This window comes from Nomascus leucogenys, chromosome 6, assembly GCF_006542625.1.
Source record: "Nomascus leucogenys isolate Asia chromosome 6, Asia_NLE_v1, whole genome shotgun sequence".
NCBI lineage: Eukaryota > Metazoa > Chordata > Mammalia > Primates > Hylobatidae > Nomascus > Nomascus leucogenys.
This window is the reverse complement of record NC_044386.1, coordinates 56,857,578-56,885,458: the sequence shown is the minus strand read 5'-3', so window position 1 is coordinate 56,885,458 and position 27,881 is coordinate 56,857,578. Positions and strand designations below refer to the sequence as shown.

Here is a 27,881-nt window from a genome sequence, read left to right as displayed (position 1 = left end):
CCAAAAATACAAAAAAATTAGCCGGGTGTGGTGGCGGGTGCCTGTGGTCCCAGCTGTTTGGGAGGCTGAGGCAGGAGAATGGCCTGAACCTGGGAGGCGGAGCTTGCAGTGAGCCGAGATCGCGCCACTCCACTCCAGCCTGGGCGACAGAGCGAGACTCCGTCTCAAAAAAAAAAAAAAAAAAAAGAATGGCGACTGCGTAGTCAGCTATCTTGTTTTTTTAATGTACTTGTTTTATTGGTTATTAAGAGAGGGATGTTAAAAGCACTTATTTTTGTGCATTTGTCTACTTATCTGTCAATATTTGCTTCATGTATGTTGAAGCTTCATGTATTTATAAGTGTATGACTTGTTCTTGTTAACATTATGATATATCTCATTATCTCAAGTAATATTATTTGTCTTGAAGTTTATTTTAATATTGATATAGCCATACAGTTTTCTTACTATTTGCATGATATATCTTTTTCCAGCCTTTATAAAACCTGTGTATATATATTTACATTGGCTTTTTTTTTTTTTTTTTTAAAGGCAGAGTCTCACTCTGTCACCCTGGCTGGAGTGCAGCTGCGCAATCTTGGCTCACTGCAACCTCCACCTCCTGGATTCGAGCAATTCTCCTACCTCAGCCTCCCAAGTAGCTGGGATTACAGGCACCTGCCACCACTCCCAGCTAATTTTTATATTTTTAGTAGAGACAGTGTTTTACCACGTTGGCCAGACTGGTCTTGAACTCCTGACCACGGGTGATCCACCCACCTTGGCCTCCTAAAGTGCTGGGATTAAAGGTGTGAGCCACCACGCCCGGCCTACATTGGCATATTTTGTCTATTTATATTTAATGTAATTATTAATATGTTTGAGTTTAAAGTCATCTGTCTTACTGTGTATTCTGGATTTGTCCCATCTTTTGTTTCTCTTTTCCTGTCATTTGAGTGAACTAGCTATTTTTTAGAATTTTATTTATTGTCCTATATTGACTTCTCAAAAAAAAACCTTAAACACAATAAAATACACCTGTTCAAAGTGTATGTTTTCTTGAATTCTGACAGATTTATGCACATGACCAAAAAGTATCCTTATTTTATACCCAACATCACCTGAGACAACCACTGATCTTTCTGTCATTATAGGATTATAATCAGTGTATCTTGCTTCCTTCACACACACAACATACGTTTTTTGGTTTCTTCCGCATTACCACATGTATCTGTAGTTTATTCCTTCCCCTCCCCTCCCCGAGTAATATTCCTGTGTGTGAGTCTACCACAATTTGTCTATTTAAGTTGTTTCTGGTTTTTGGCTATTATAAATAAAGTTGTTACGAATATTTGGATAAATAAGATTGATATTGCTGGATCATAAGATGTATGCTTAACTTCTTTGTAGCAGCTTTATTGAGATATAATTTATATACCAGAAAATTCACCCTTTTTTTGGAGTGTAGAAGCTTTTATTTACTTATTATTTTTTGATATAAAAAGCTGTACTTAATGTATACAGCTCTTTGAGTTTGGGGATAAGTATATTCCTGTGAAACCATCACCATCATCAAGGCCATCAATGTATCTGTCACCTCCCAGAGTTTACCCTGCCCCTTTGTTATGATCTACTGTCTTTGAAAACTTTAAATATATAATATAGTAAAGTATAGGCCCAGCACTATGTTGTATAGTAGTATCATTCATTCATTCATTTGAAGTATAAATTCAGTAGCTTTTAGTACATGCACAGAATTGTGCAATCATTGCCTCAACTTTAGAATATTTTCATCACCCTCAAAAGAGACCTCTAGCTCCTAAATTTCCCCTTCCTCTCTAGCCCTAAGTAGTCACTAATCTGCTTCCTGTCTGTATGGATTTTGCTGTATTTTGGACATTTCATGTAAGTGAAACCATAGTCTATTATGTCTGGCTTCTTTCACTTAGCATGTTTTCAAAGTGCATCCATGCTGCATTTGTTCTCAGGATCTCCTGGGGCTGTGTCCTGTGAATTGAATAAAAATTAAAAAAAAAAACAGAAAGAAAAAACAAAGTACATCCGTGTTGTGGCATGTATTATATCAGTATTTCCTTTTTATTGCCAAGTAATATTCTGTTGTGTGGATAGACCACATTTTGATTATCCATTTATCAATTAATGAACATTTGGGTTGTTTTCATATTTTGACCATATGAAGAATGCTGTGAACATTCATGTATACATTTTTGTATGGACATCTGTTTTCCATTGTTTTGGGTAGGAGCTTGAATTGCTGGGTTGTATGATAACTTTGTGTTTAGTTTTTTAAGGAACTGCCAGACTGTTTTCCAAAGTGGTTGCACCATTTTACAGCCCCACTAGCAAAATATGAGGATTCCAGTTGTCTTGAGGACAATCAACACTTGTAATTGTCTGTCTTTTTTATTATAGCCATCCTGGTGAGTGTGAAGCAGTATGTCATAGTTTTGATTTGCTTTTCCCTAATGACTGATGGTATGGAGCATCTTTTTTATGTGCTTCTTGGCCATTTACATTTTCTTTAGAGAAATGTCTGGTATTTTAATTGTATTATTTTTATTATTGAGTTGTAAGAGGTGTGTTTTTTTGGCATGATCTCGGTTCATTGCAACCTCTGCTTCCTGGGCTCAAGTGATTCTTCACCTCAGCCTCCTGAGGAGCTGAGACTACAGGCATGTGCCACTATGCCCAGCTAATTTCTTCCCCCCCTTTTTGGAGACAGAGTCTCACTTTGTCACCCAGGCTGGAGTGCAGTGGCGCAGTCTCCATTCACTGCAACTTCTACCTCCTGTGTTCGAGCGATTCCCCTGCCTCAGCCCCCTGAGTACCTGGGACTATTAGAGGCACGTGCCACCACGTCCAACTAATTTTTTTTATTTTTAATGGAGACGGGGTTTCACCATGTTGCCCAGGCCGGTCTTGAATTCCTGACCTCAGGTGATCCGATTGCCTTGGCCTTCCAAAGTGCTCGGATTACAGGCTTGAGTCACCATGCCAGGCCTAATTTTTGTATTTTTTGTAGAGACAGGGTTTCAGTATGTTGCCCAGGCTGGTATCAAACTCCTGGGCTTAAGTGATCGGCCCACCTTGGCCTCTCAAAGTGCTGGGATTACAGGTGTGAGCTACCACACCCAGCCATGAGTTCTTGATATAATCTAGATACAAGTCCCTTTTCAGAGATATGCAAATATTTTCTTCTACTCAGTGGATCCCTTCTGAAACACAGAACTTTTATATTTTGATGAAGTCCACTTTGTTTATTTTTTATTTTGTTGCTTGTGCTTTTGGTGTTATATCCAAGAAACTTTGGCAAAATCAGCGTGGGTGACAAATATTTATCCCTAGATTTTTTTTTTTTTTTTTTTTGAGATGGAGTCTCCCTGTATCGCCCAGGCTGGAGTGCAGTGGCACGATCTCAGCTCACTGCAAGCTCTGCCTCTCGGGTTCATGCCATTCTCCTGCCTCAGCCTCCTGAGTAGCTGGGACTACAGGCGCCCGCCTCCACGCCCAGCTAATTTTTTGTATTTTTAGTAGAGACAGGGTTTCACCGTGTTAGTCAGGATGGTCTCGATCTCCTGACCTTGTGATCCACCCGCCTCAGCCTCCCAAAGTGCTGAGATTACAAGGCGTGAGCCACTGTGCCCAGCCATATCCCTAGATTTTCTTATATGAGTTTTACGCTTTTAGCTCTTTGATACATTTGAGTTAATTTTTATAGATGGTGTGAGATAAGTCATCTTCATTATTTTGCATGTTCATTTTCATTAAGTCCCAACACCATTTATTAAAGACACTTTTTAGCTTTTGAGAAACTGCCCAGCTATTTCACCATCTAACATTCCATTTAACAATTTCAAGCAGTTTCCTGTGCTCACATTCTTACCAGTATTTGATATTGTCAGTCTTTTTAACTTTAGTCTTTCTACCGGGGTAGAGTATCTTACTGTTTTAACTTCCATTTCCCAGGCTCAGGTGATCCTCATGCCTCAGCTAGCTGGGACTACAGGTTTCCATCACCACACCTGGCTAATTTTTGTATTTTATAAGAGATGGGGTTTCGCCGTGTTGCCCAGGCTGGTCTCCAACTTCTGGTCTCAGGCAGTCTACCTGCCTCGCCTTCCCAAAGTGCAGGGATTACAGGAGTGAGCCACCACCCACAGAACGTTAAGACTTATATATAAAGGCCGAGATTTAACAGTTTTACAGCTTCATCAAGAACTTTCTTGGGGCCAGGTGCGGTAGCTCACGCCTGTAACGCCTGTAATCCTAGCACTTTTGGAGGCCGAGGAGGGCAGAGGGCGAATTGCCTGAGCTCAGGAGTTCAAGACCAGCTTGGGCAACATGGTGAAACCCTATCTCTACTAAAATACAAAAAGTTAGCTGGGCATGGTGGTACACGCCTATAGTACCTGCTACTCAGGAGGCTGAGGCGGGAGATTGCTTGAACCCAGGAGGCGGAGGTTGCAGTGAGTCGAGATCGCACCACTGCACTCCAGCTTGGGTAACAAAGTGAGACTCTGTTGTCTTTGTTTTAAAAAAGAAGAAAGAACTTTAAGAACTTTCTTGAGAGGAACTGGCTCTCCCAACTTGCTAAACGTGGCAATAAAGAATGCAATGGGCTGGGCTTGGTGGCTCACGCCTGTAATTCTAGCACTTTGGGAGGCTGAGGTAGGCAGATCACCTGAGGTCAAGAGTTCGAGACCAGCCTGGCCGACATAATGAAACTCCATCTCTACTAAAAATATAAAAATTAACCGGGCATGGTGGCACATGCCTGTCATCCCAGCTACTCAGGAGGCTGAGGCAGGAGAACTGCTTGAACCCGGGAGGCAGAGGTTGCAGTAAGCCAAATTCACGCCATTGCACTCCAGCCTGGGTGACTCCATCTCAAAAGAAAAGAATACAATGACTATTGGGTTTCAGTGCTTTAATTTGTCTTAAGGTGCCAGTTACTACATACAGTGTTGCTCTTGCATAACTAGCACAAATGTTAACACAAGTTGTTCTAGAATGGACTGAAAGACAATAAATAATAAATAAATAAATAAATAAATAAATAAATGGATTCACCACTTGTGTTTGTTACCATGCATTCACAGTAACAAAACTCTTTGATAATTAGTTGGTGCTGGTATCAAATAAACACATGTAGGCAAAATACGAAGTCCGGCCACATTAATAAGGCACAGAAGTGCAATTCTCTACATACTAGATATTACTTCTTTTTTTATGTTTGCAGATAAATCTTTCATTCAGTGATTTAACTTAGCATTGGAAAGTGGGAGGGCATGCTTCTTTTATTGACTTTTTATCTAGCAGACTTTCAGCACTATCTACTATGCAAAGATTTATCTCTCTGATATTGTTTACCCCTTTTCAACCAATGCAGTGCGATAACTTTAAGATTCTTCAGGCTAGGCGCGGTGGCTCACGCCTATAATCCCAGCACTCTGGGAGGCTGAGGCGGGTGGATCACCTGAGTCAGGAGTTCGAGACCAGTCTGGCCAATATGGTGAAACCCTGTCTCTACTAAAAATACAAAAATTAGCTGGGTGTGGTGGTGGGCACCTGTAATCCCAGCTACTCGGGAGGCTGAGGCAGGAGAATCTCTTGAACCTGGGAGGTGGAGTTTGCAGTGAGCTGAGATCATGCCAGTGCACTCCAGCCTGGGCAACAGAGCAAGACTCCATCTCCAAAAAAAAAGATTCTTCAGAGGCTTTTTCATTTTTAGTTTGAAAAACTGTAACCACTTTTTGCTTTTAAAGAACTCATTATGTATATATTTAAAATATTAAATTCATTTTTAAAAAACATTATTCTCAAATGACAATATACTAAATTATCACCATTTAAATATGTCTCATCTATTTAAGTATGTTCTATTACGTAAGATGTAGTAAGACAACCTTATGCAGCCAAAGGGAAGATCATGCTTTCATTTGTTATTTACAATTGCATCTAGAGTCTCTGGACTAGATTTACTGCTTTGTGAGTCAGAGAATCCTGATATGTTAGTTTCTTATTTTTCAGCAGTGCAGCAATGGATTGAAATCACAGCTCTTCTTACCTCCCTGTTGTAATCTAGTGATTCATTATTAAGTATTAAAAAGTTACTTTTTTTTTTTTTTTTGAGACGGAGTGTTCGCACTGTCGCCCAGGCTGGAGTGCAGTGGCACGATCTCGGCTCACTGCCAGCTCCACCTCCCAGGTTCATGCCATTCTCCTGCCTCAGCCTCCTGAGTAGCTGGGACTACAGGCGCCCGCCACCACACCCGGGTAATTTTTTGTTTTTTAGTAGAGACGGGGTTTCACTGTGTTAGCCAGGATGGTCTCGATTTCCTGACCTTGTGATCCTCCCGCCTTGGCCTCCCAAAGTGCTGGATTACAGTTGTGAGCCACCGCACCCAGCCACAAATTTTATTTTAAAATATTACTAAATTCTGAAGTAACTTTTATGTAAAACTTAAAATTTAGAAGTAAATGTATTTTAAATAAATATATTATTGCAAAGTAAAACCAGAAGAGTACTCTTGCTATATTTTCATATATATACATACAGTCAGGTGCCACATAATGATGTTTAGGTCAGCATGGACCACCTTATGGTCACATAAGGTTATAATACCATATGTTTACTGTACTTTTTTCTGTGTTTAGGTACATGAGTACTTAACATTTTGTTATAATTGCCTATAGTATTCAGTGTAGTAGTATGCTGAACAGGTGGGTTGCCTAGGAGCGATAGGTGTGTGGTAGACAATATCATCTTGGTTTGTGTAAATATGCTGTATGATTGTACAATGATGGAATTGCTAAAGATGCTTTTCTCAAAACATATCCCAGTTGTTATGTGATGCATTACTTTATATAGAAAAATTTTGAAATTGCAAAATAATAATTTACTAAATCATAATGAAGTTGCAGAGATTATAGCAGGTATAACTAGATAACTAGTAAGACACAGTAGAAGTGCGCAACACAAGGTTGGGCACCGTGGCTTATACCTTTAATCCTAGGACTTTGGAAGGCTGTGGTGAAAGGATTGCTTGAGCCCAGGATTTCAAGACCAACCTGTGCAACATAGTAAGACCTCATCTTTTCAAAAACTTTTAAAAACAAATTAGTGGAGGGTTGTGCTGCACACCTATAGTCTCAGCTACTTCAGAGGCTGAGGTGGGAGGATCACTTGATCCCAGGAGACAAAGCCTGCACTGAGGTGAGATTGTACCACTGCACTCTAGCCTGAGGGACAGAGCAAGACCCTGTCTTTAATAAAAACGGGGGAAAAGGGGGCCAGGTGCAGTGGCTCATACCTGTGATCCCAGCACTTTGGGAGGCCAAGGTGGGTAGATCCCTTGATCTCAGGAGTTCCAGACTAGCCTGGGCAACATAGCAAAACTCCGTCTCTACAAAAAAATTTTGTTTTCAATTTGCTGGACTTGGTGGTGTGTGCCTGTAGTCCCAGCTACTTGGGAGGCTGAGGTGGAAGGATGGCTTGAGCCTGGGAGGTCGGGGCTGCAGTTAGCTAAGATCGTGCCATTGCACTCCAGCCTTGGTGACAAGGCAAGACCCTGTCTTTAAAAAAAAAAAGTACTTGCCAGGCGCAGTGGCTCATGCCTGTAATCCCACCACTTTGGGAGGCCAAGGTGGGCAGATCACCTGAGGTCGGGAGTTCGAGACCAGCCTGACCAACGTGGAGAAACCCTGTCTCTACTTAAAAATACAAAAAATTAGCTGGGCATGGTGGCACATGCCTGTAATCCCAGCTACTTGGGAGGCTGAGGCAGGAGAATCACTTGAACCTGGGAGGTGGAGGTTGCGGTGAGCCGAGATCGTGCCATCACACTCCAGCCTGGGCAGCAAGAGCGAAATGTAGTCTCAAAAAAAAAAAAAAATGCTTAACACAAAGATCTTTTATATGTATTCACATATTTTCCATTACATTATTCACTCAATGCATTTAGGATTTTATCTGGTACTATTTATCTGATGCCTGCGGAACTTAATTTAGTATGTGTCTCTCACCAGTTTTCTTAGTTTTATATCTACATTTTTTGAGCACATACTCACTACATGCTATCCTTTATTCAAATTTGTCTTAGTTCTACAGGTTCTCCATCTGTTTGATGTGCTTGATGTTTATGCTTAGTCTTAGCATCATTGCCTGAAGCTCATTTTTGTAGTGAATTACTCAGAAAAGATTGATGGGGCTGAGCATGGTGGCTGACTGACGCCTATTATCCCAGCACTTTTGGGAGGCTGAGGCGGGCAGATACCTGAGGTCAGGAGTTCGAGACCAGCCTGGCCAATATGGTGAAACCGTCTCTACTAAAAAAAAAAAAAATACAAAAATTTCCTCGGCGTGGTGGCAGGCACCTGTAATCCCAGCTACTTGGGAGGCTGAGGCAGGAGAATCGCTTGAACCTGGGAAGTGGAGGTTGCAGTGAGCTGAGATTGCACCACTGTACTTCAGCCTGGGCGAGAAGAGCAAGACTCTGTCTCCAAAAAAAAAAAAAAAAAAAGACTTATGGGAACCATATTCTGAGCTTTTGCATGTTGATAACAGTGCCCTTATGCTTGAAAATCAGTTTTGCTGGATATAAAATCCTTAACTCACATTTTTTCTTGGTTATTTAAATGTTATTCTATTTTCTTACAACATGAAAAGCGTTTCTGTCAAATGTTTGATAATATAATTTTTTTAAAGTTGCTAAATTAGAACATGTCTTGGATTGAGCCGGGCATGGTGGCTCAGGCCTGTAATCCCAGCACTTTGGGAGGCCAAGGCAGGCAGATCACTTCAGGTCAGGAGTTCAAGACCAGCCTGACCAACATGGCGAAACCCCATCTCTACTAATAATACAAAATACAAAAATTAGCTGGGCTTGGTGGCGGGCGCCTGTAATCCCAGCTACTTGGGAGGCTGAGGCAGAAGAATTGCTTGAACCCAGGATGTGGAGCCACTGACTGCACTCCAGTCTGGGTGACGGAGTGAGACTCTGTCTCAAAAACAAATAAAAAATAATAAAACGTGTCTTGAATTGACATGCCACTCCTGGCTTTTACATTTTCTTCATTTCTTTTTATGTCTGTCTTCATTTCTTTAAAAAAAAAAAGCAAAAAAAACAAGTTTTCTCCCTTGCCAGGTGTGGTGGCCAACAGCTGTAGTCCTGGCTACTCAGGAGGCTGAAGCAGGAGGATTGCTTGAACCTGGGAATTCGAGACCAGTTTGGGCAACTTAATGAAACCCTGGCTCTCAAAAAAACAAAATTGTTCATTTTACCCTCTTTCTTATAAGGTATAATCTTTTGTTTACTCTCTCGGGCCCCTTGTAGTATAGTCTTTGTTTCTGAAATGATTTGTAAAAATTTTTGAATTTTTTTGTTCTGTCTCTTAGTTTCTGAGTTCTTCTTCCTCTGCTGTATGTCTCATATTTTCTTTCCTTTTTTTTTGAGACAGGATCTTGCTCTGTTGCCCAGGTTGGAGTGCAGTGGCATGATCAGAGGCTCACTGCAGTCTCAAACTGCTGTGCTCAGGGGATCATCTTGCCTCAGCCTCTTGAGTTGCTGGGACTATGGGCACATGCCACCATGATTGGCTGATTTTTAAATTTTTGTGTAGAAATGGGATCTCGCTATGTTGCCCAAGCTGATCTCAAACTCCTGGCCTCAGGTGATCCTCCTGCCTCGACCTGCCAAAGTGCTAGAATTACAGGCGTGAGCCTCCACACTGGCCTCATATTTTCTTAATGTATTTTGTCTGATTGAAATAGAAGATCATAATTTTTATCTTTTCCCTATGCATGTTTTTCTGACATGTGTTCTTTATCTATAAAGGTATTATTCTGCTCCATGTGTGTTTCATTATAGTAGTTTTGTGTGGGATTTGATATCTATACTTTCTTGCTCATTTTTATGTTAAATTAGTTTTTCTGAATTTTCAGAAAGCTGTGTAGTTCAGGGTATCTCTTTGAACAAATTTTGTTTTTATGTAGTGTTTTTAAATATTAGTGATGCTTTTTGAGTTTTGTCTTTTATTTCTACCATGTGTTTATTTGGAATTTCTCTTTCTTTTCTCTCTGTGCCTGCCCTACTCACATTTGATTCCACTCCCAATACTTCCTCCTGAGTATGGAAACTTGTTCTAGAAGGGGGCCATAGTTGGTCAGTTTCAAGAGTTCATAGGAGCAGACTGTTACTGTCATTTCAATTCTAGCCATAGACCGCCGATGCTATTGGATAGGACAGCAACTCTCCAACTCCCCTCCCCCTTATTTCATTTGCTATTCTCAAATTGGCCTGCCGTGGTTTCCAGTGACTACCTACCTGTTAGGTATTTGGGGCTTCTTTTCTCAGGTGTGCCACCTCACTTGTTGCTTACTTCTGTTTTCCTTTGCACTGGTATATATGGACATTTAGTTATTGTGCCTGTTGGTTTGTCCTCATCTGCTTGCATTTTTGAGTTTGTGGGGGGATACCTTGTCTTCTGGTTTTGTTGTAAATGTTGCCCATGGGTTTTTCTTGCCTTTTCGGTTCTCTGTATTTACATGGGGATTCATATATTTAAGAACACCTTCCCATGATTTTCCCCTTAATTACCTATCTTAGAGACAACTTTGAAAAATACAAATTTTGCACTGAGGTGGAAGGATAGCTTGAGGCTAGGAGTTTGAGACTAGCCTGGGCAACATAGCAAGACCCTGTCTCTACAAAAAATAAAAACATTAACAGGGCGTGATGTTATGTGTCTGTATTCCTAGCTGCCTGGGAGGCTGAGGCAGGAAGAATGCTTGAGCCTAGGAGTTTGAGGCTGTAGTGAGCCATGATTGTGCTACTACACTCCAGCATGGGCGACAGAGAGAGACCCTGCCTCCATGAAAAAAAAAAAGAAAAATACAGATTTTAGAGAAGACATTGTAGGATTATTGTATTTAGTGAAACAGCTTATATAGTAATGTAGAAACTGTGTCTTTCCTAGTTCGTCTTCCTCTTCTAAAATATCCTACCATGTTCAAAGTATACCCAAATTTTACAGTTGAATGTTCACAGAAGACTAGGATTGGGTGACAAATTGTCTTTCAGAATTGGATCATCAGGCTGGGCACCATGGCTCATGCCTGTAATCCCAGCACTTCGGGAGGCTGAGGCAGGAGGATTGCTTGGGGCCGGGAGTTCAAGACCAGTCTGGACAACATAGCAAGACCCTGTCTCTACTGGGGGGGAAAAAAAGGATTGGATCATCAGGCATTTCAATGAATTATTCTGAAGAGTACGATTTTACTGTCAATGACTGCAGAATTTTAGTCTTGACCTTAATAGCTTCCTCTTCCATTTTAGATATGTAACTTGAAGTATTTGAATATGTTCTAAAGTGATCACCTTATAGTCTGTTCTGCAACAATATGTGGTGCCCCTACAATAATATTATTTAGCTTACTCACTATTGGTAAACAGGGGAGTAGTATCAATAACATAGTGCGGGGTGGAGAGGGGATTGTAGATGATTTTCTTCTAAACCAGACAACAAACTGAATAATTAGAGTTGAATTTGATATTCTCTTCATCAGGAAAGTAAAAAGCCTCCAGTTCAGCTGCCACATAGGCACAAGTCCTTTCAACTGTATATTTATTTTTATTTTTATTTTTATTTTTTGAGATGGAGTTTCGCTCTTGTTGCCTAGGCTGAAGTGCAATGGCATGATCTCAGCTCACCACAACCTCCACCTCCCGGGTTCAAGCGATTCTTCTGCCTCAGCCTCCCAAGTAGCTGGGATTACAGGCATGCACTACCATGCCTGGCTAATTTTGTATTTTTAGTAGAGACAGGATTTCTCTGTGTTGGTCAGGCTGGTCTCGAACTCCCAACCTCAGGTGATCCGCCTGCCTCAGCCTCCCAAAGTGCTGGGATTACAGGCTTCAGCCACAGCACCTGGCCTAATTTTATTTTTAATTAAAAGTAGTAATCTGCAGCAGACGTTCTCTCTCCAGAGAGGTACACCCTGGTCTAGCAGGGACTCTTCACGTGTGGCAGTTTGCATTTCCTTTTGTGCCCAACTTAACAGCAGCCCTGCTAGCTTAAAGCTTCACTTCTCCCATAAGCCCCTGTTTCTGCTTCATTGTTTTTAGTACCTTTATTATCCCCTGAGGTAGCATTCCAGCCCTCCTAGCTGCCTTACTTGGGTAGGGATGTCCAGGTTATCTCTAGTGGTCCCAGTCATCGTCGTTTTAGAGACAGGGTCTCACTTTGTTGCCCAGGCTGGGGTACAGTGGTGCAATCATAGCTCCCTGCAGCCTTGAACTCCTGGGCTCCCACCTAAGTCTCCCAAGTAGCTGAGATTACAGGCATGTGTCACCAAGCCCAGCTCCAATCATTGTTTTTATTAGTGCTATGGTTACAAAGTTACAGGGGCATGAACTAATCTGCCCCAACATACCTCTCTCCCCTTCTGGACCCATTTTTTCCAAAAGTTTTGTTAGTTTTATTGTTGCAGAATGCAAGGTTTTCATGAATGTATGTGTGTATGTATGTTATAGCAGCTATACTAGGACATTTCAGGGGGAGGCTAGGACTTAAATGTAGTTGAAACTTTGCTGTATTATTTCTGTTCTTGAAAGACTTTATAAAGAGAGCTCCTGTATTTTTTGATAATGAAGATTCCATGTTTGTGATAGGAGGCTCCCCGATCCTCATTTTAAAATACAGGAGAATAGTACATGGTCAGAATTTGAAGGATTTTATTGTGGATCACTGAGGCATTATTGTATGCTATTGTAATTTTCACCATTTACAATGCCAAGTTTTGTTTCAGAAATAATGCAGCAATGTCCAACTTTTAGAAAATGTATGTTAGTGTATTTTATTAGTTGCTGTAGGGTAAAAACATTAAATACAAAAAAGTAGAGATGAGAATGTTGATTATATGTATCAATTATATATAATATATAAATTCGAAGATCTAATCCTTACCAAAAGATTTCAGGTAGTCTCATTAAAACAGCAAGGAATTATGTAGGGCAGTATTATAGTAATACTAGAAAATCACTCATGTGGCCAGGTGCTGTGGCTCATGCCTGTAATCTCAGCACTTTGGGAGACTGAGGCAGGCGAATCATGAGGTCAGGAGTTCGAGACCAGCCTGACCAATATGGTGATGCCCTGTCTCTACTAAAAATACAAAAATTAGCTGGGTGTGGTGGTGCGTGCCTGTAATCTCAGCTACTCCGGAGGCTCAGGCAGGAGAATCGCTTGAACCTGGGACTCGGACGGAAGTTGCAGTGAGGCATGATTGTGCCACTGCACTCTAGCCTGGGTGACAGAGTCAGACTGTCTCAAAAAAAAAAAAAAAAAAAAAAAACTCATGTGCATGACTTTAGAAAAAATTTACAAATGAGGCCGGTCACGGTGGCTTACGCCTGTAATCCCAACCTTGTCTCTACTAAAAATACAAAAATTAGCTGGGCATGGTGGCGGGTGCCTGTAATCCCAGCTACTCAGGAGGCTGAGGCAGGAAAATTGCCTGGACTCAGGAGGTTGAGGTTGCAGTGTGCCAAGATCATGCCGCTGCATCCCAGCCTGGGCAACAGAGGAAAAACTCTGTCTCAAAAAAAAAAAAAAAATTTACAAATTAGAAAACTGTATATATAAGTAGAAAAACATAAATCATCCTAATGGCTGAAAGTATACCATTTTAGTCCATTAATACTGCAAGAATAGTATAAACTGGTCATGTGGACTTGCCCGATATAAGGTAGCAAATAGCTTTGTTAAGGCATAGACTCTATGCTATTTATTCTGGTAATTAAATAATTGAGGTAGGCAGTGCGGGTGTGGCAGTGCCAGGCCCCACCTTTATCCCCACCCCCTATTTTTGGGCAATATGTGACTTGCCAGCACATTCAGTGGGGCTCCCTCTCCTACCCTGAGTCGGTCGCTTAAGGAAATGATCTCTGTTCTTTAGGACAGTTCTAAAAATGAGAGAAAGCTTTTGAAGATTCAGAGCACATTCTATAATTCAGTATTTTGATAGCATGGAAAACTTAATGGACCTTGGGGAAGGGATCTGAATTGTGGGGATGCTGTAATTGTATTTGTATATTGTAATTGCATTCATATTCTTACAGCCTTGTCAAATTTTTTCTGTGTTGATATTACCTATAATTGCATTTTGTTTTTCCTGGATATGAAAAGCAGAGGAAAGTATATTATACCATATTTTTTCATTTTAATATTGTAATCTATAAGGCAGAATGACTGTGCTTAGTGTGTTTTTTTTTTCTCTTATATCTTAAGGAAGAGAGAGAAAATCCTTCAAAACGGAGTAGAATTGAACGTGATATAGATAACAATTTGATCACGTCAACACCAAGAGCAGGAGAAAAACCTAACAAACAGATATCTCGAGTAAGACGGAAAAGTCAAGTAAATGGAGGTTTGTTAATATTTAGATATTGTTTTATTTAGGTGTAAGCAGAGATCTCACCTGACACATTTCTTATCTATTTTTAAAACTCTACTTTGAGGCCAGGTGCAGTGGCTCATGACTGTAATCCTCACATTTTGGGAGGCCGAGGTCAGCGGATCATTTGAGGCCAGGAATTTGAGACCAGCCTGGCCAACATGGCGAAACCCCGTCTCTATTAAAATCACACACAAAAAATTAGCCAGGCGTGGTGGTGCATGCCTGTAATCTCAGCTACTCAGGTGGCTGAAGGTTGAGAATCGCTGGAACCCGGGCGGCAGAGGTTGCAGTAAGCTGAGATTGTGCCACTACACTCCAGCCTGGGTGACAGAGTGAGACTCTGTCTCAAAAACAAAACAAAACTACTTTGAGTAATTTTTGCCTTAATTTTGTAATCTTTGTATTATTAGTAACATGAAGTGAAATAAAAATGTGCTAATTTGAATCATACTTTGAATTAAAGTAAGTAAAGGTAGAGTGTATACCTTTATGCTATTTAGCATAAAAGTGTATGTGGGCCGGGCGCGGTGGCTCACGCTTGTAATCCCAGCACTTTGGGAGGCCGAGGCAGGCGGATCACGAGGTCAGGAGATCGTGACCACGGTGAAACCCCGTCTCTACTAAAAATACAAAAAAAATTAGCCGGGCGTGGTGGCGGGCGCCTGTAGTCCCAGCTACTTGGGAGGCTGAGGCAGGAGAATGGCGTGAACCCAGGAGGCGGAGCTTGCAGTGAGCCGAGATTGCGCCACTGCACTCCAGCCTGGGTGACAGAGCGAGACTCCGTCTCAAAAAAAAAAAAAGTGTATGTGGATCAACATTTTGAACATCTAAATAAACTCATTTCTTAAAGCAATAATAATTGTGACTTAATTTAATTGAAATATATGCCAAATTTCTTCCTAGATTATTCTACTTAAGAGCTCAGAGGGGACTTGCATCACTTAGTTCAGTAGGTTTCAACTAGGGGTGATTTTTTTTCCTCCAAGGGACATTTGTCAATATCTAGAGACCTTTTTGGTTGTCACAACATGTGGAGGGGTGACTACCAGTGTCTAGCAGGTGGATGTCAGATATGTTGTTAAACATCCTACAATACACAGGACAGCTCTTCAAAACAAAGAATTACCAGACTGAAATGTCAATAGTGCCGCTGTTGATAAACTGTCAATACCTTGTTGCATAGCAGAGAAACTCCTCAAAGTCAAAAAGAAGGAGAAAAGCATTAAGGAAAAGCAGAGACAGCTATAAAGAATAACACTTTAGAGCAGCAGTCCCCAACCTCTTGGCACCAACGACCAGTTTTGTGGAAGACAGTTTTTCCACTGACAGTGATGGGAATGGTTTCAGGATGAAACTGTTCCATCTCAGATCATCAGACATTAGTTAGATTCTCGTAAGGACTGCACAACCTAGATCTCTTGCATGTAAAGTTCACAATAGGGTTCATGTTCCTAAAAGAATCTTAATGCAGCAGCTTATCTGCAGATAAGGTAGTAGAGGCAGAGCTCAGGCGTTAATGCTTGTTCACCTCCTGCTCTGTGGCCCAGTTCCAATAGGCTGCGGACTGGTACCAGCGGGTATGGGGTTAGGGACCCCTGCTTTAGAGTATGGAGTACTATTTTAACCAATGCTATCTTAAACACAGCAGCAATTTCTTCCCTTGTCTCTGCCCAGTGCAGCAGTATATCTTTATTGTTAGAAAAAACAAACCAGGAGGGAGAAAAAGACGGAGACAAGACAAGGGGGACAAAATAGAGAAAGAAACAAGTTAAAAGAACCATAGCAAAGGAGGAAATAAATGTTGTAGACATCAAAAGTTGAGGAGAATCAAAGGGTGATTAATTAGAACAGTTGATTGATTTTACTTTTATATTCTTAAAAGATCTGTGGAACATTTTTATTTACAGGAAACTTAAAATTATTCTCCCTAGCCACTCTGAGATGGTGTTTCAGGGTCCATAAGTAATTTTTGACACTGCTGTATATAGCCTTCTTCTTCAGTAGAGTTATGTTGCCTCTATTCATTTAGCTGTCATTGATTAGATAGAAACAGATGTGAGGGAAGGTTTTATGAATTAGAACCATCCTAGAATATAAACAAAAATAAAATTATTTGTGTTTTAGGTGGTGGGAACTAGTTTGCTTGTCTACAAAGAATTTTCTTCATTTTGTGTTATACTGTGTTGATTTGAAGCCTTTCAGTCTATAGGTGTAAATCTACTTTGAAAAAACTCACTAAATGTTAGCATTATAAACACATTGATACATAAAGAGCATTTGACTTACGAGTAATTTACCTCAGTGTTTCTTTAATAAGCTCTCCTGAACATTAACATTAATTAGCTTTCATGAAGTATTTTGAGGGAAAAAGAGTTACTTCTGTAATCAATGATTTATAACACATTTCTGAAATTCAGTGTTTTCTAGATCATGACTTTTTTCTTGTTTCTTTTTTAGAAGCTGGTAGTTATGAAATGACAAATCAACATGTAAAACAAAATGGAAAATTAGAAGATAATCCTTCCTCTGGCAGTCCTCCAAGGACTACTTTGTTGGGGACCATATTTTCACCTGTCTTCAACTTTTTTTCACCAGCAAATAAAAATGGTAAGTATAAACCGTTAACTGTGATTTGGATTTTTAAAAAAAATGCATAGTTTTTTTTGTTGTTTTGTTTTGTTTTGTTTTGTTTTTCTTGAGACGAAGTCTCTTTTTGTTGCCCAGGCCGGAGTGCAGTGACGCAACTTCCGTCTCCCAGGTTCAAGCGATACTCCTGCCTCAGCCTTACAAGTAGCTGGGACTGTAAGTGCCTGCCACTATGCCTGGCTAATTTTTTTTGTATTTTTGGTTGAGACGGGGTTTCACCATGTTGACCAGGCTGGTCTCAAACTCCTGACCTTCAAGTGATCCGCCCACCTCAGACTCCCAAAGTGCTGGGATTACAGATGTGAGCCACCGTGCCCAGCAAAAAAATACATAGTTTTTAAAAAGATCTTTTTTATTTTATTAGCATATTTTGTCAATGTCTCATGTATGTTTTCCACCTCATTAATAATATACAGCTCCTTGGGAGCTGGGTGTGGTGGCTGATGCCGGTAATCTGAACTCTTCGGGAGGCCGAGACAGGAGAATTGCTCAAGGGCAGGAGTTTGAGACTAGCCTGGGCAACATAGTGAGACCTTGTCTCTACTACAAAAAAATGTAAAAATTATTCGGGCGTGGTAGTGCACGCCTGTAGTCCTAGCTACTCCAGAGGCTGAGGTGGGAGGAATGCTTCAACCCAGCAGTTTGAACCCAGGAGTTTGAGGCTGCAGTGAGCTGTGATTGCACCACCGCACTCAAGCTTGGACAGCCAAGTAGGGGGTCCACTTAAAAAAAAAAAAACAAAAGGAATGGAATGGTCCTGTCTTCTGGGTGGCAGGGATAGTGGCTCACAAAAGGCTTGAAAGAAAAGCCGAATCTGGAAAAGTGGCAAAAGGCATTCCAGGTAGAAGGAGCAGCATGCGTAGAGGCCTTGCAGCAGAAAACAGCATAGTGTATTTGAGAGCTGTTTGTAGTTAGTAATTGATGGAGCATTGCATTTGAGAAGGGATAAGGTAGGAGAGCTATGAAGAAGTCATATTATAGAGCTAACATAGTAAGTTGATGAACTTTATTCAAGTATGGGATAATTGAAAGGTTTTTTTGTTTTGTTTTGTTTTGTTTTTTCCCCAAAGTGAAAGCAAGTTTATTAAGAAAGTAAAGGAATAGGCTGGGCACCGTGGCTCATGCCTGTAATCCCAGCACTTTGGGAGGCCGAGGTGGGCGGATCATGAGGTCAGGAGTTCGAAACCAGCCTGACCAACATGGTGAAACCATGTCTCTACTAAAGAAAAATACAAAAGTTAGCTGGGTGTGGTGGCATGCACCTGTAATCCCAGCTACTCAAGGCAGGAGAATCGCTTGAACCCGGGAGGCGGAGGTTGCAGTGAGCTGAGATCATGCCACTGCATTCCAGCCTGGGTGACAGAGCGAGACTCCGTCTCAAAAAAAAAAAAAAAAAAAAAAAAAAGGAAAGTAAAGGAATAAAGAATGGCTACTCCATAGGCAGAGCAGCCTGAAAGGTTTTAAATTGGTGAATAATATGATCAGATCTATGTTTTATAAAGATCACTTGGGCAATAGTGTGTAGACTAGATTCTGAAGAGGCCACAGGCAGGTAGAACAATTAGTAGACTTGTAGTCATTCGTGTGAGACTTGATGAGACCTTAATTGTATTAGAGAAGACAGGAAGGATCAGAGGATAGAAAATAGACACATTTTTGGTGCAGACTGGAGGTGAAAGAGAATAGAGATGAAGATGGCACAAGAGTAGAAGATTCAAGGAAAATAAAGTTCCTGGGAGATAGATAATTGAGTGTAATTTGGGCCATGCTGAGTTTGAGATGCCATGAAATATTTAAATGAAAATATTCAGGATGTGCGTGGTGGCTCAACGCCTGTAATCCGAGCACTTTGGGAGGCTGAGGTGGGTGGATCATTGAAGTCAGGAGTTCGAGACCAGCCTGACCAACATGGAGAAACTCTGTCTCTACTAAAAATACAAAAAAAATTAGCCAGGCATGGTGGCACGCACCCACCTGTAATCCCAGCTACTCAAGAGGCTGAGGCAGGAGAATCGCTTGAACCTGGGAGGCCGAGGTTGTGGTGAGCTGAAATCGCACCATTGCGCTCCAGCCTGGGCAACAAGAGTGAAACTCCGTCTCAAAAAAAAAACAAAAAAAAAAACAGTAGTAATATTTTCCCCTCATGCTGAACTAAAGAACCTCTGAAGGTGTGTATATCTCTGAAGGTGTGTACAGAAATAGATGTCTGGGGAAGAAGGAGTTGAAGTTTGATAGAGTTTTCTTGGAAGGAAGAGATGGTGACATTAATGAGATAGTTCTAGTGGAAGGGACTTGGGAAGAATAGTGAAGGTTTACAGTGATATTTTCTTTGTGTGTGTGTGTGTGTGTGTGTGTGTGTGTGTGTGTGTGTGTGTGTCTCCTCCCTCCCTCCTTCCCTCCCCCCCCTCCCTCCCTCCACACACACACACACACACACACACACACACCTCTCTCTCCACTCCCCCATCTCTCTCTTCCCCCCTCCCCTGCACCTCCCTCCCTCCCTTCCCCCCTCCCCCCACCTTTCCCTGTCTCTGGGTCTCTGTTTTTTGTTTTTTGTTTTTGTTTTTTTTTGAGACGGAGTCTCGCTCTGTCGCCCAGGCTGGAGTGCAGTGGCGCAATCTCGGCTCACTGCAAGCTCCGCCTCCTGGGTTCACGCCATTCTCCTGCCTCAGCCTCTCCGAGTAGCTGGGACTACAGGCGCCCGCCACCACGCCCGGCTAATTTTTCTTTTGTATTTTTAGTAGAGACGGGGTTTCACTGTGGTCTCGATCTCCTGACCTCGTGATCCGCCCACCTCGGCCTCCCAAAGTGCTGGGATTACAAGCGTGAGCCACTGCGCCCGGCCTGGGTCTCTGTTTTATTTGGATTATGACCAGTCTTTGTAATTGTATTTTTTTGTTCCATAGCCTGGAACTAGGGTCTGAGAAGCCTGTTGGTTACGTTGATTCAAGAGGGATTTCTTGATGGATGACAGTGGAGGAATGAGAGATCAAGGATACTGAGGCTGCCAGTTTGACAGTGTGTTTAAGTGATACACCACGAAGTCTAACTAGATGAGGAGGGTTGAGAAGAAGTGTTTGAGGGACGTGTTTGGAATTAAACAGACTGGCCGTTATCAAGTTTGAAGATCACATATAATGGGAGTATGAGATACATAATTTGAGGGTTAGGAGGTTGTGGTAAGTGGTTAATACAGTATTAGAATTTTAGGCTTCAGAGGTGAAGTTTCTCAGTGTTTTTTTTTGAGACGGAGTCTCGCTCTGTCACCCAGGCTGGATTGCAGTGGCGCAATCTCGGCTCACTGCAAGCTCTGTCTCCCGGGTTCACGCCATTCTCCTGCCTCAGCCTCTCCAAGTAGCTGGGACTACAGGCGCCCGCCACCACGCCCGGCTAATTTTTTTGTATTTTTAGTAGAGACGGAGTTTCACTGTGGTCTCGATCTCCTGACCTCGTGATCCGCCCGCCTCAGCCTCCAAAGTGCTGGGATTACAAGCGTGAGCCACCGCGCCCAGCTTGTCAGTGTTAATGTCCAGTTTATAGCTATGGTAGTAACTGTTATAGAGCAGTATGAGTGAAGATGGTTGGAGCTGAAGAGGGCAGGAACTTTGAGGATTAGTCATTGGATGAGTCATTGACATCATCTGTAATAACAACTAGAAAAAGTACTGTGTTAAATAGAGCAGTAAACTAGTAGCTATGTATTAAACTTCTTTGTGATTGAGAGGATTCTGGCAGTAGATGGTAGGTGACAGCAGTGAGGATAAGTGAAGAATTATATAGCCATGTGACATCAGTCTCAAAAGAGCAGACTTTTTTTGCACATTAGTGGAAAACCAGTGATTGGTTAGTAGCAATGGAGATAAATTAATTCTGTTTCAATTAGTATATTGGGTTTGGGAGAATAAAGAGCATTGAGGGAAGGGTATCAGGAAAACCTTTTAGGAAAGAGGTTAAACTTAAAGCAATAGGGGAGAAGGAATGTTCTGTAAGGAAGTTGAGAATATTAGAGGTTAATTTTTTTTGTTATTTTTGTTTAAAGTGACATTTGGAAGATTCCAGAAGGAAATGGAAAGACTTGGGATTATTATTTTTTCTTTTTTAATTGAGACAGGTCTTGCTCTGTCACCCAGGCTGGAGTGCAACAGTATGATCACAGTTCACTGCAGCCTTGACCTCCTGCTGGGCCCAAGTGATCTTCCCACTTCAGCCTCATGAGTAGCTGGATCACAGATGTGCACCACCACACTCAGCTAGTTTTTATATTCTTTGTAGAGATAGCCATGTTGCCCAGGCTGGTTTTGAACTCCTGAGCTCAAGCAATCCGCTTGCCGCAGCCTCCCAAAGTGCTGGGATTACAGGCATGAGTCACCACACCTGGCCCAGTCTTTGTTATTGAGATGGAGTTTTGCTGAGAAATTATTTTTATATCTTTTAATTAAAAGGTTCTCATGATTAGGGGAACAGCTAATTTTTTTATAGCTCAGGTTGAAAAATTACAATTGCACATATGACTAGGGTGCAGAAACTTTGCTCACAAATGTTATTCTAGCCTGTAAATCTTTATTCTTCATTGTTTGAAATAGCTAGCAAAGATTCTCTAAAAGCAATATCCTCAGCTTTGTTCCTGCAGGAATGATCAGTCTAAATAAATATATTGTACAGTGATGTTGCATTTAGTTTTTCTAAATAGTTGCATTTTTAAATGATGATAGTACGCTGAATCATGATTTCAGGAACATCAGGATCAGATTCTCCAGGACAGGCTGTGGAAGCTGAAGAAATAGTAAAACAACTTGATATGGAACAGGTGGATGAGATCACTACCAGTACTACTACATCAACTAATGGAGCAGCTTACTCAAATCAAGCAGTTCAAGTGAGACCATCAATAAACAATGGTTTAGAAGAAGCAGAAGAAACAGTTAATCGTGATATCCCACCCCTTACAGGTGAAGAAAATTTCTTATACATCTTCATGAGTAGTTGATAAAAAATACAGTATTTCATATTTTTTCTTAATGAGCAGATTATATGCATAGGTTTTTCTTCCTGGAAGTTAAGAGAAAATTAAAATTGGAAACAAAGCTTTGTCCCAAAAATCCAAAGTCATTTTGAAATTGAAATTTTTAAAAAGATTTTGACTAAGTATTAGTCATTTTACAGTTTAATTATTACCACTAATCTTATTGCTTGGAGAAATTTAATACAACTAACAAAATATATGCTCATGTTTATGAATATCCTTATTATTATTGCACAAGTCTTAGACCCTTATGTCTGAGGTCACTAGCTAGAGGCAGTCTCATACCTTCAGATTTGATTACATCGATGACATCCCCCCAAAAAGTGCTTCTGTTCCTAGATCTTCCCATATACCTAAGTTTGCAGCCTGACTTGGAACCTTGTAAAGGCCAAACATAATTATTGGGTTTTGGAGCCAGTTGTCCTTGAAATGTGGAAACATATGGATCAGGAATTTATTACCTCTGAGTACTGTGGTGGATAGACAGGGTACAAGATGGAATTATGTTCCACCATTCTTAAAAGCAGAAATAAAACTGAAGAAGGCCATCTTCTTATTAGGGCATGGAGATTTTATCTTAAATTTGTTTTGTTTGTTTTTGTTGTTGTTGTTTATTGTGGTACCACGTATTTGAGAGAGCCCAGTAAATATATATTAGTTAAGAAACATAGTTTGGGGCCAGGCATGATGGCTCGGGCCTATAACCCAGCACTTCAGGAGGCCAAGGCAGGAGGATTGCTTGAGGTCAAGAGTTTGAGACCAGCCTGGGCAAAAGAGCCAGACCCTGTCTGGGGTGGAGTCTCACTCTGTCACCCAGGCTGGACAGTGCAGTGGCATGATCTCGGCTCACTGCAACCTCCACCTCCTGGGTTCAGGCGATTCGCCTGTCTCAGCCTCCTGAGTAGCTGTGATTACAGGCATGTGCCAGCACTCCCAGCTAGTGTTTTTTTTAACTTTTAGTAGAGACAGGGTTTCATCATGTTGACCAGGCTGGTCTCGAACTTCTGACTTCAAATGATCTGCCCACCTCGGCCTCCCAAAGTGCTGAGATTACAAGTGTGAGCCAGTGCGCCTGGCCAAAAGAAATTTTTTTAATTAGCCGGGGATGGTGGCATGTGCCTGTAGTCCTAGTTACTCAGGAGGCTGAAGTGGGAGGATTGCTTGCGCCCAGGAATTCCAGACTGCCGTGAGCTATGACTGAGCCACTGCAATCCAGCCTAGGCAGCAGAGCAAGATCCAGTCTTGGGAAAGACAAAAGAAACATAGTTTGGTTTAATGAAATACAATATACAGATGGTTCCTGAGTTTCAGTGGTTCAACTTCCAATTCTTTTACTTTACAATGGATTTATCAGAGTGTTAAATGTATTTTGACCTATGATATTTGTGAGTTATGATGGGTTTATTGGGATGTAGCCCCATCATAAGTCTAGGAGCATCTGTACTTCTCTCAGCTATAAAAAGGAAACTTTTAAAAAAGTAATTGACACAGCAGAAAACATTTAAAAAAAGATACAGTTGTGAAGTAATACCAAGATGAAGAGACAAGCAGCAAAATAGATTTATTTTAAAGTCATAAAGTAAAAGATTCATATGTATAATGTTAAATTTAGAATTTAAAAATAATACAGAATCTAACAAGCAAATCAGTACAATTACGTTCATTCTTTTGTGGGTAATATTTGCAATTTAACCCACCTTTGACCCATCATTTTATGTTTATTACTTTGCCCAATGGTATAAGACTAATAAAGTAAAGTATAGACTAAAGTTCAGGGCTTTGGCTTTCTGTTTGATGTTTGTTCTATATTTTCATGCTGCTGTATAAGCCTTTGTATTTATTTTTTCTGACAACTTTGAAGATGGAGAAAGGATTTCTGTAACCTTCGCGGTTTCTAGAAGGGAAAATTAAGTTATACTATAGTTGTCACAGTCATTTATTTATTCTCCCAACATTTATGAGCACCTTTTTTTTTTGTGATGGGAACTGTTGATGAATTGACTCCTGAGGAGTTTGTGATCTAACTGAAGAGCCAAATATACAGAAACATCACTATACAGTATGGTGAGTGCTGCTACAAAGAAGTGAGCTAAATGACATGGTGTGTCACACTGCAGTTACTCTGATTGAGATGATCATGAGAATATAGATAGAGGCATTTAGCATGAGTGACAAAAGTATTCTTTTCCTTAACTTCGAGAACATAGCCAAAGAGAACAAGAAGGTAGGAAGTTAGCAGCTGTGTTACTTTGGACAACTTATTTAAGCTCTTGAGACAGTTTCAAAAACAATTTTCTTAGCTTTAACATGGTTTTTGTAATACAAGGTTTTGCAGGCTAAAGGAGATAAAATATGCAAAATACTTAGCATATAAGCACTTAACAAATATTCTTGGCTGGGTGCCGTGGCTCATGCCTACAATCGCAGCACTTTGGGAGGCCGAGGTGGGCAGATCACTTGAGCCCAAGAGTTCGAGACTAGCCTGGGCAATATGGCGAAACCCTGTCTCTACAAAAACAACAACAAAAAAATTAGCTGGGCATCGTGGCTCGCATACTATAGTCCCAGCTACTTGAAGGGCTGAGGTCGGAGGATTGCTTGAGCCTGTGAGGTAAAGGCTGCAGTGAGCTGTGTTCATGCCACTGCACTCTAGCCTAGGCAACAAAGTGAGACCTGTCTCAAAAAATAATAAATAAATAAAAATATTCTTTTATCTGAGATTAATAGGAACTTGAAATGGTAAAGTTGTTGGAGATATGTTTTTTTGTGCTAATGAATTATTGGAAGTATAATGTCAGAAATGAAAAAAAATTCTGCTTTGCATCTGATGTCATCCAGTGAACATACACACCACGTTGACTCTGTCTCAAAAGGTGTTAATACATGATAATTGCACAAAAGCTTAATTTTTGTCTTGAAAGACTATTATCTACCATTTCATTTCTATAGAAAGATTATAGAAATTTTTATTGGATTCCACTTTAAATTTTTATATCTGAGACATTACCTATTTGGCTTGTAAGTTACTTTCGTCTTCTTAACTTTAAGTTAGAATTATTGTCTTGGAAAATTCCTAGCATAATTTCTAAAGCACTATCAAAAGATGGGCTCTTAGCTCAAACTGGGAATGAACTATGGCATGCAATATAGAATTACTTCTTGATCGGCCAGGCGCGGTGGCTCACGCTTGTAATCCCAGCACTTTGGGAGGCCGAGACGGGCGGATCACGAGGTCAGGAGATCGAGACCATGGTGAAACCCCGTCTCTACTAAAAATACAAAAAAAATTAGCCGGGCGTGGTGGCGGACACCTGTAGTCCCAGCTACTCGGAGGGGCTGAGGCAGGAGAATGGCGTTGAACCCAGGAGGCGGAGCTTGCAGTGAGCCGAGATTGTGCCACTGCACTCCAGCCTGGGTGACAGAGCGAGACTCCGTCTCAAAAAAAAAAAAAGAATTACTTCTTGATCATTTTTAAGTGTTTATAAATTAGAAGTAAAATAGTAAGTCTTCTAAGCAGTGATTTTGATCAGGTACAGTGGCTCACCAGCACTTTAGGAGGTCTAGGAAGGAGGATCTCTTGAGCCCAGGAGCTCAAGACCAGCCTGGGCAGCATAATGAGACACTTTTTTATCTCCACAAAAAAAATTTTAAAAATTATCCAGGTGTGGTGGTACACCTGTAGTCCCACCTCCTACTTGGGAGCCTGAGGAGGATTGCTGGATCCCAGGTTGAGTCCACAATGTTTGCTCCACTGCACTCCAGCCTGGGCAACAGAGCAGGACCCTGTTTCAAAAAAAAAAAAAAAGATTAAAAGAACAATTTCTGGCTGGGCGCAGTGGCTCATGCCTGTAATCCCTGCACTTTGGGAGGCCGGGTCACCTGATGTGGATCACCTGAGGTCAGGAGTTCGAGACCAGCCTAGCCAACATGATGAAACCCCATCTCTATTAAAAATACAAAAAATTAGCCAGGCGTGGTGGCAGGTGTCTGTAATCCCAGCTACTCGGGAGGCTGAGGCAGGAGATTTGCTTGAACCAGTGAGGTGGAGGTTACAGTGAGCCCAGATCGCGCCACTGCACTCCAGCCTGGGCAACAGACTGAGACTCCACCTCAAAACAAACAGACAAACAAACAGAATGTCTGCATAGAGTAGCATTTCTTAATTTTTTTTTTTTTCTTTTTGAGACGGAGTTTTGTTCTTGTTGCCCAGGCTAGAGTGCAACGACATAGTCTCGGCTTGCTGCAACCTCCACTTCCCGGGTTCAAGCGATTCTCCTGCCTTAGCCTCCTGAATAGCTGGGATTACAGGCATGTGCCACCATGCCCAGCTAATTTTGTATTTTTATAGAAATGAGGTTTCTGCATGTTTGTTAGGCTGATCTCGAACTCCTGACCTTAGGTGATCCGCCTGCCTTGGCCTCCCAAAGTGCTGGGATTACAGGCGCCTGCCACCATGCCTGGCTGCATTTCTTAATCTTTTAAGATCATAGTCGTGGCCGGGTGCGGTGGCTCACACCTGGAATCCCAGCACTTTGGGAGGCTGAGGCGGCTGGATCACGAGGTCAGAAGATCGAGACCATCCTGGGTAACACGGTGAAACCGTCTCTACTAAAAATACAAAAAATTAGCCGGGTGTGGCTAATAGTCTACGTGCCTGTAGTCCCAGCTACTCGGGAGGCAGAGCCTGCAGTGAGCCGAGATCACGCCATTGCACTCCAGCCTGGGTGACAGAGCGAGACTCTGCCTCAAAAAAAAAAAAAGATCATAGTCTTGAGATTCCTGGGAACATACAATTTTTTAAAATAAATCTTCAAAGGGTTCATGAACTTTTTAAAGACTGTTCATGGGCCGGGCGCGGTGGCTCACGCCTGTAATCCCAACACTTTGGGAGGTCGAGGTGCACAGATCACCCAAGGTCGGGTGTTTGAGACCAGCCAGACCAACATGGAGAAACCCCGTCTCTACCAAAAATACAAAAATCAGCCAGGCGTGGTGGCACACGTCTGTAATCCCAGCTGCTCACGTGGCTGAGGCAGGAGAATCGCTTGAACCCGTGGGGCAGAGGTTGCAGTGAGTTGAGATCGTGCCATTGCACTCTAGCCTGGGCGACAGATCGAGACTCCATCTCAAAATAAAAAACAAAAAAAACCTACATTTGGGTCTGTTGTCAGCATACATTTACTGACTGCGTGTATGTACAAGGCATTTTATGAACTATTACCCCTATAAGAGCACCATGAAATTTTTTGGTGATTACATGTAAACACCATACAATTAGAAATTGCATTTTTTGGTGTATATTTTTCTAGTCATAAGTAGTAGATTTTTTCTTAGCTGATAAACGTCTTAATTCTAGCCATGATCTGGTTTGCCATTTTTTCTATAGTGGTCATTTTTCCCTTTAGATCTAAAGTTAGATCTATATGTTAATAAATTGGCTTTTAGGTGTTGTTTACAAATTATTTCTGTCTTAAAATACACAAGGCTTTAGGAATATCTTACATAGAAGCAGTAAAAATATATATTTCATGAAGCATTAAGTAAAAGCAACATTTTTTTCTTTCACTGTGTTAAATAGCACCAGTAACTCCAGATAGTGGTTATTCATCAGCCCACGCGGAGGCCACCTATGAAGAAGACTGGGAAGTATTTGACCCGTGAGTTGCTTTTTTCTCTTTTCTTCTTTCCTTTTTGGAGCATGACGAAAGTACGTTATATATGTGGATTGGTGGCTAAATAGTATATTGGCAA

The 27,881-nt window shown here is 41.3% G+C and overlaps 1 protein-coding gene across 6 annotated transcripts in view; it reads left to right on the top strand.

Moving 5' to 3' along the window:
• Nucleotides 1–27,881, top strand: part of CTDSPL2 (CTD small phosphatase like 2) — a 113,195-nt gene that overhangs the window by 52,131 nt on the left and 33,183 nt on the right. For 5 of the 6 annotated variants that reach the window (XM_003266837.4, XM_030814157.1, XM_003266838.4 and 2 more), the window contains exons 3-6: nucleotides 14,290–14,428; nucleotides 16,916–17,065; nucleotides 21,841–22,056; nucleotides 27,709–27,787. In XM_003266837.4, coding sequence (XP_003266885.1) covers nucleotides 14,290–14,428; nucleotides 16,916–17,065; nucleotides 21,841–22,056; nucleotides 27,709–27,787 — 584 coding nt within the window. The remainder of the gene's footprint in view (nucleotides 1–14,289; nucleotides 14,429–16,915; nucleotides 17,066–21,840; nucleotides 22,057–27,708; nucleotides 27,788–27,881) is intronic. The other variant, XM_030814160.1, reaches the window with a different exon arrangement.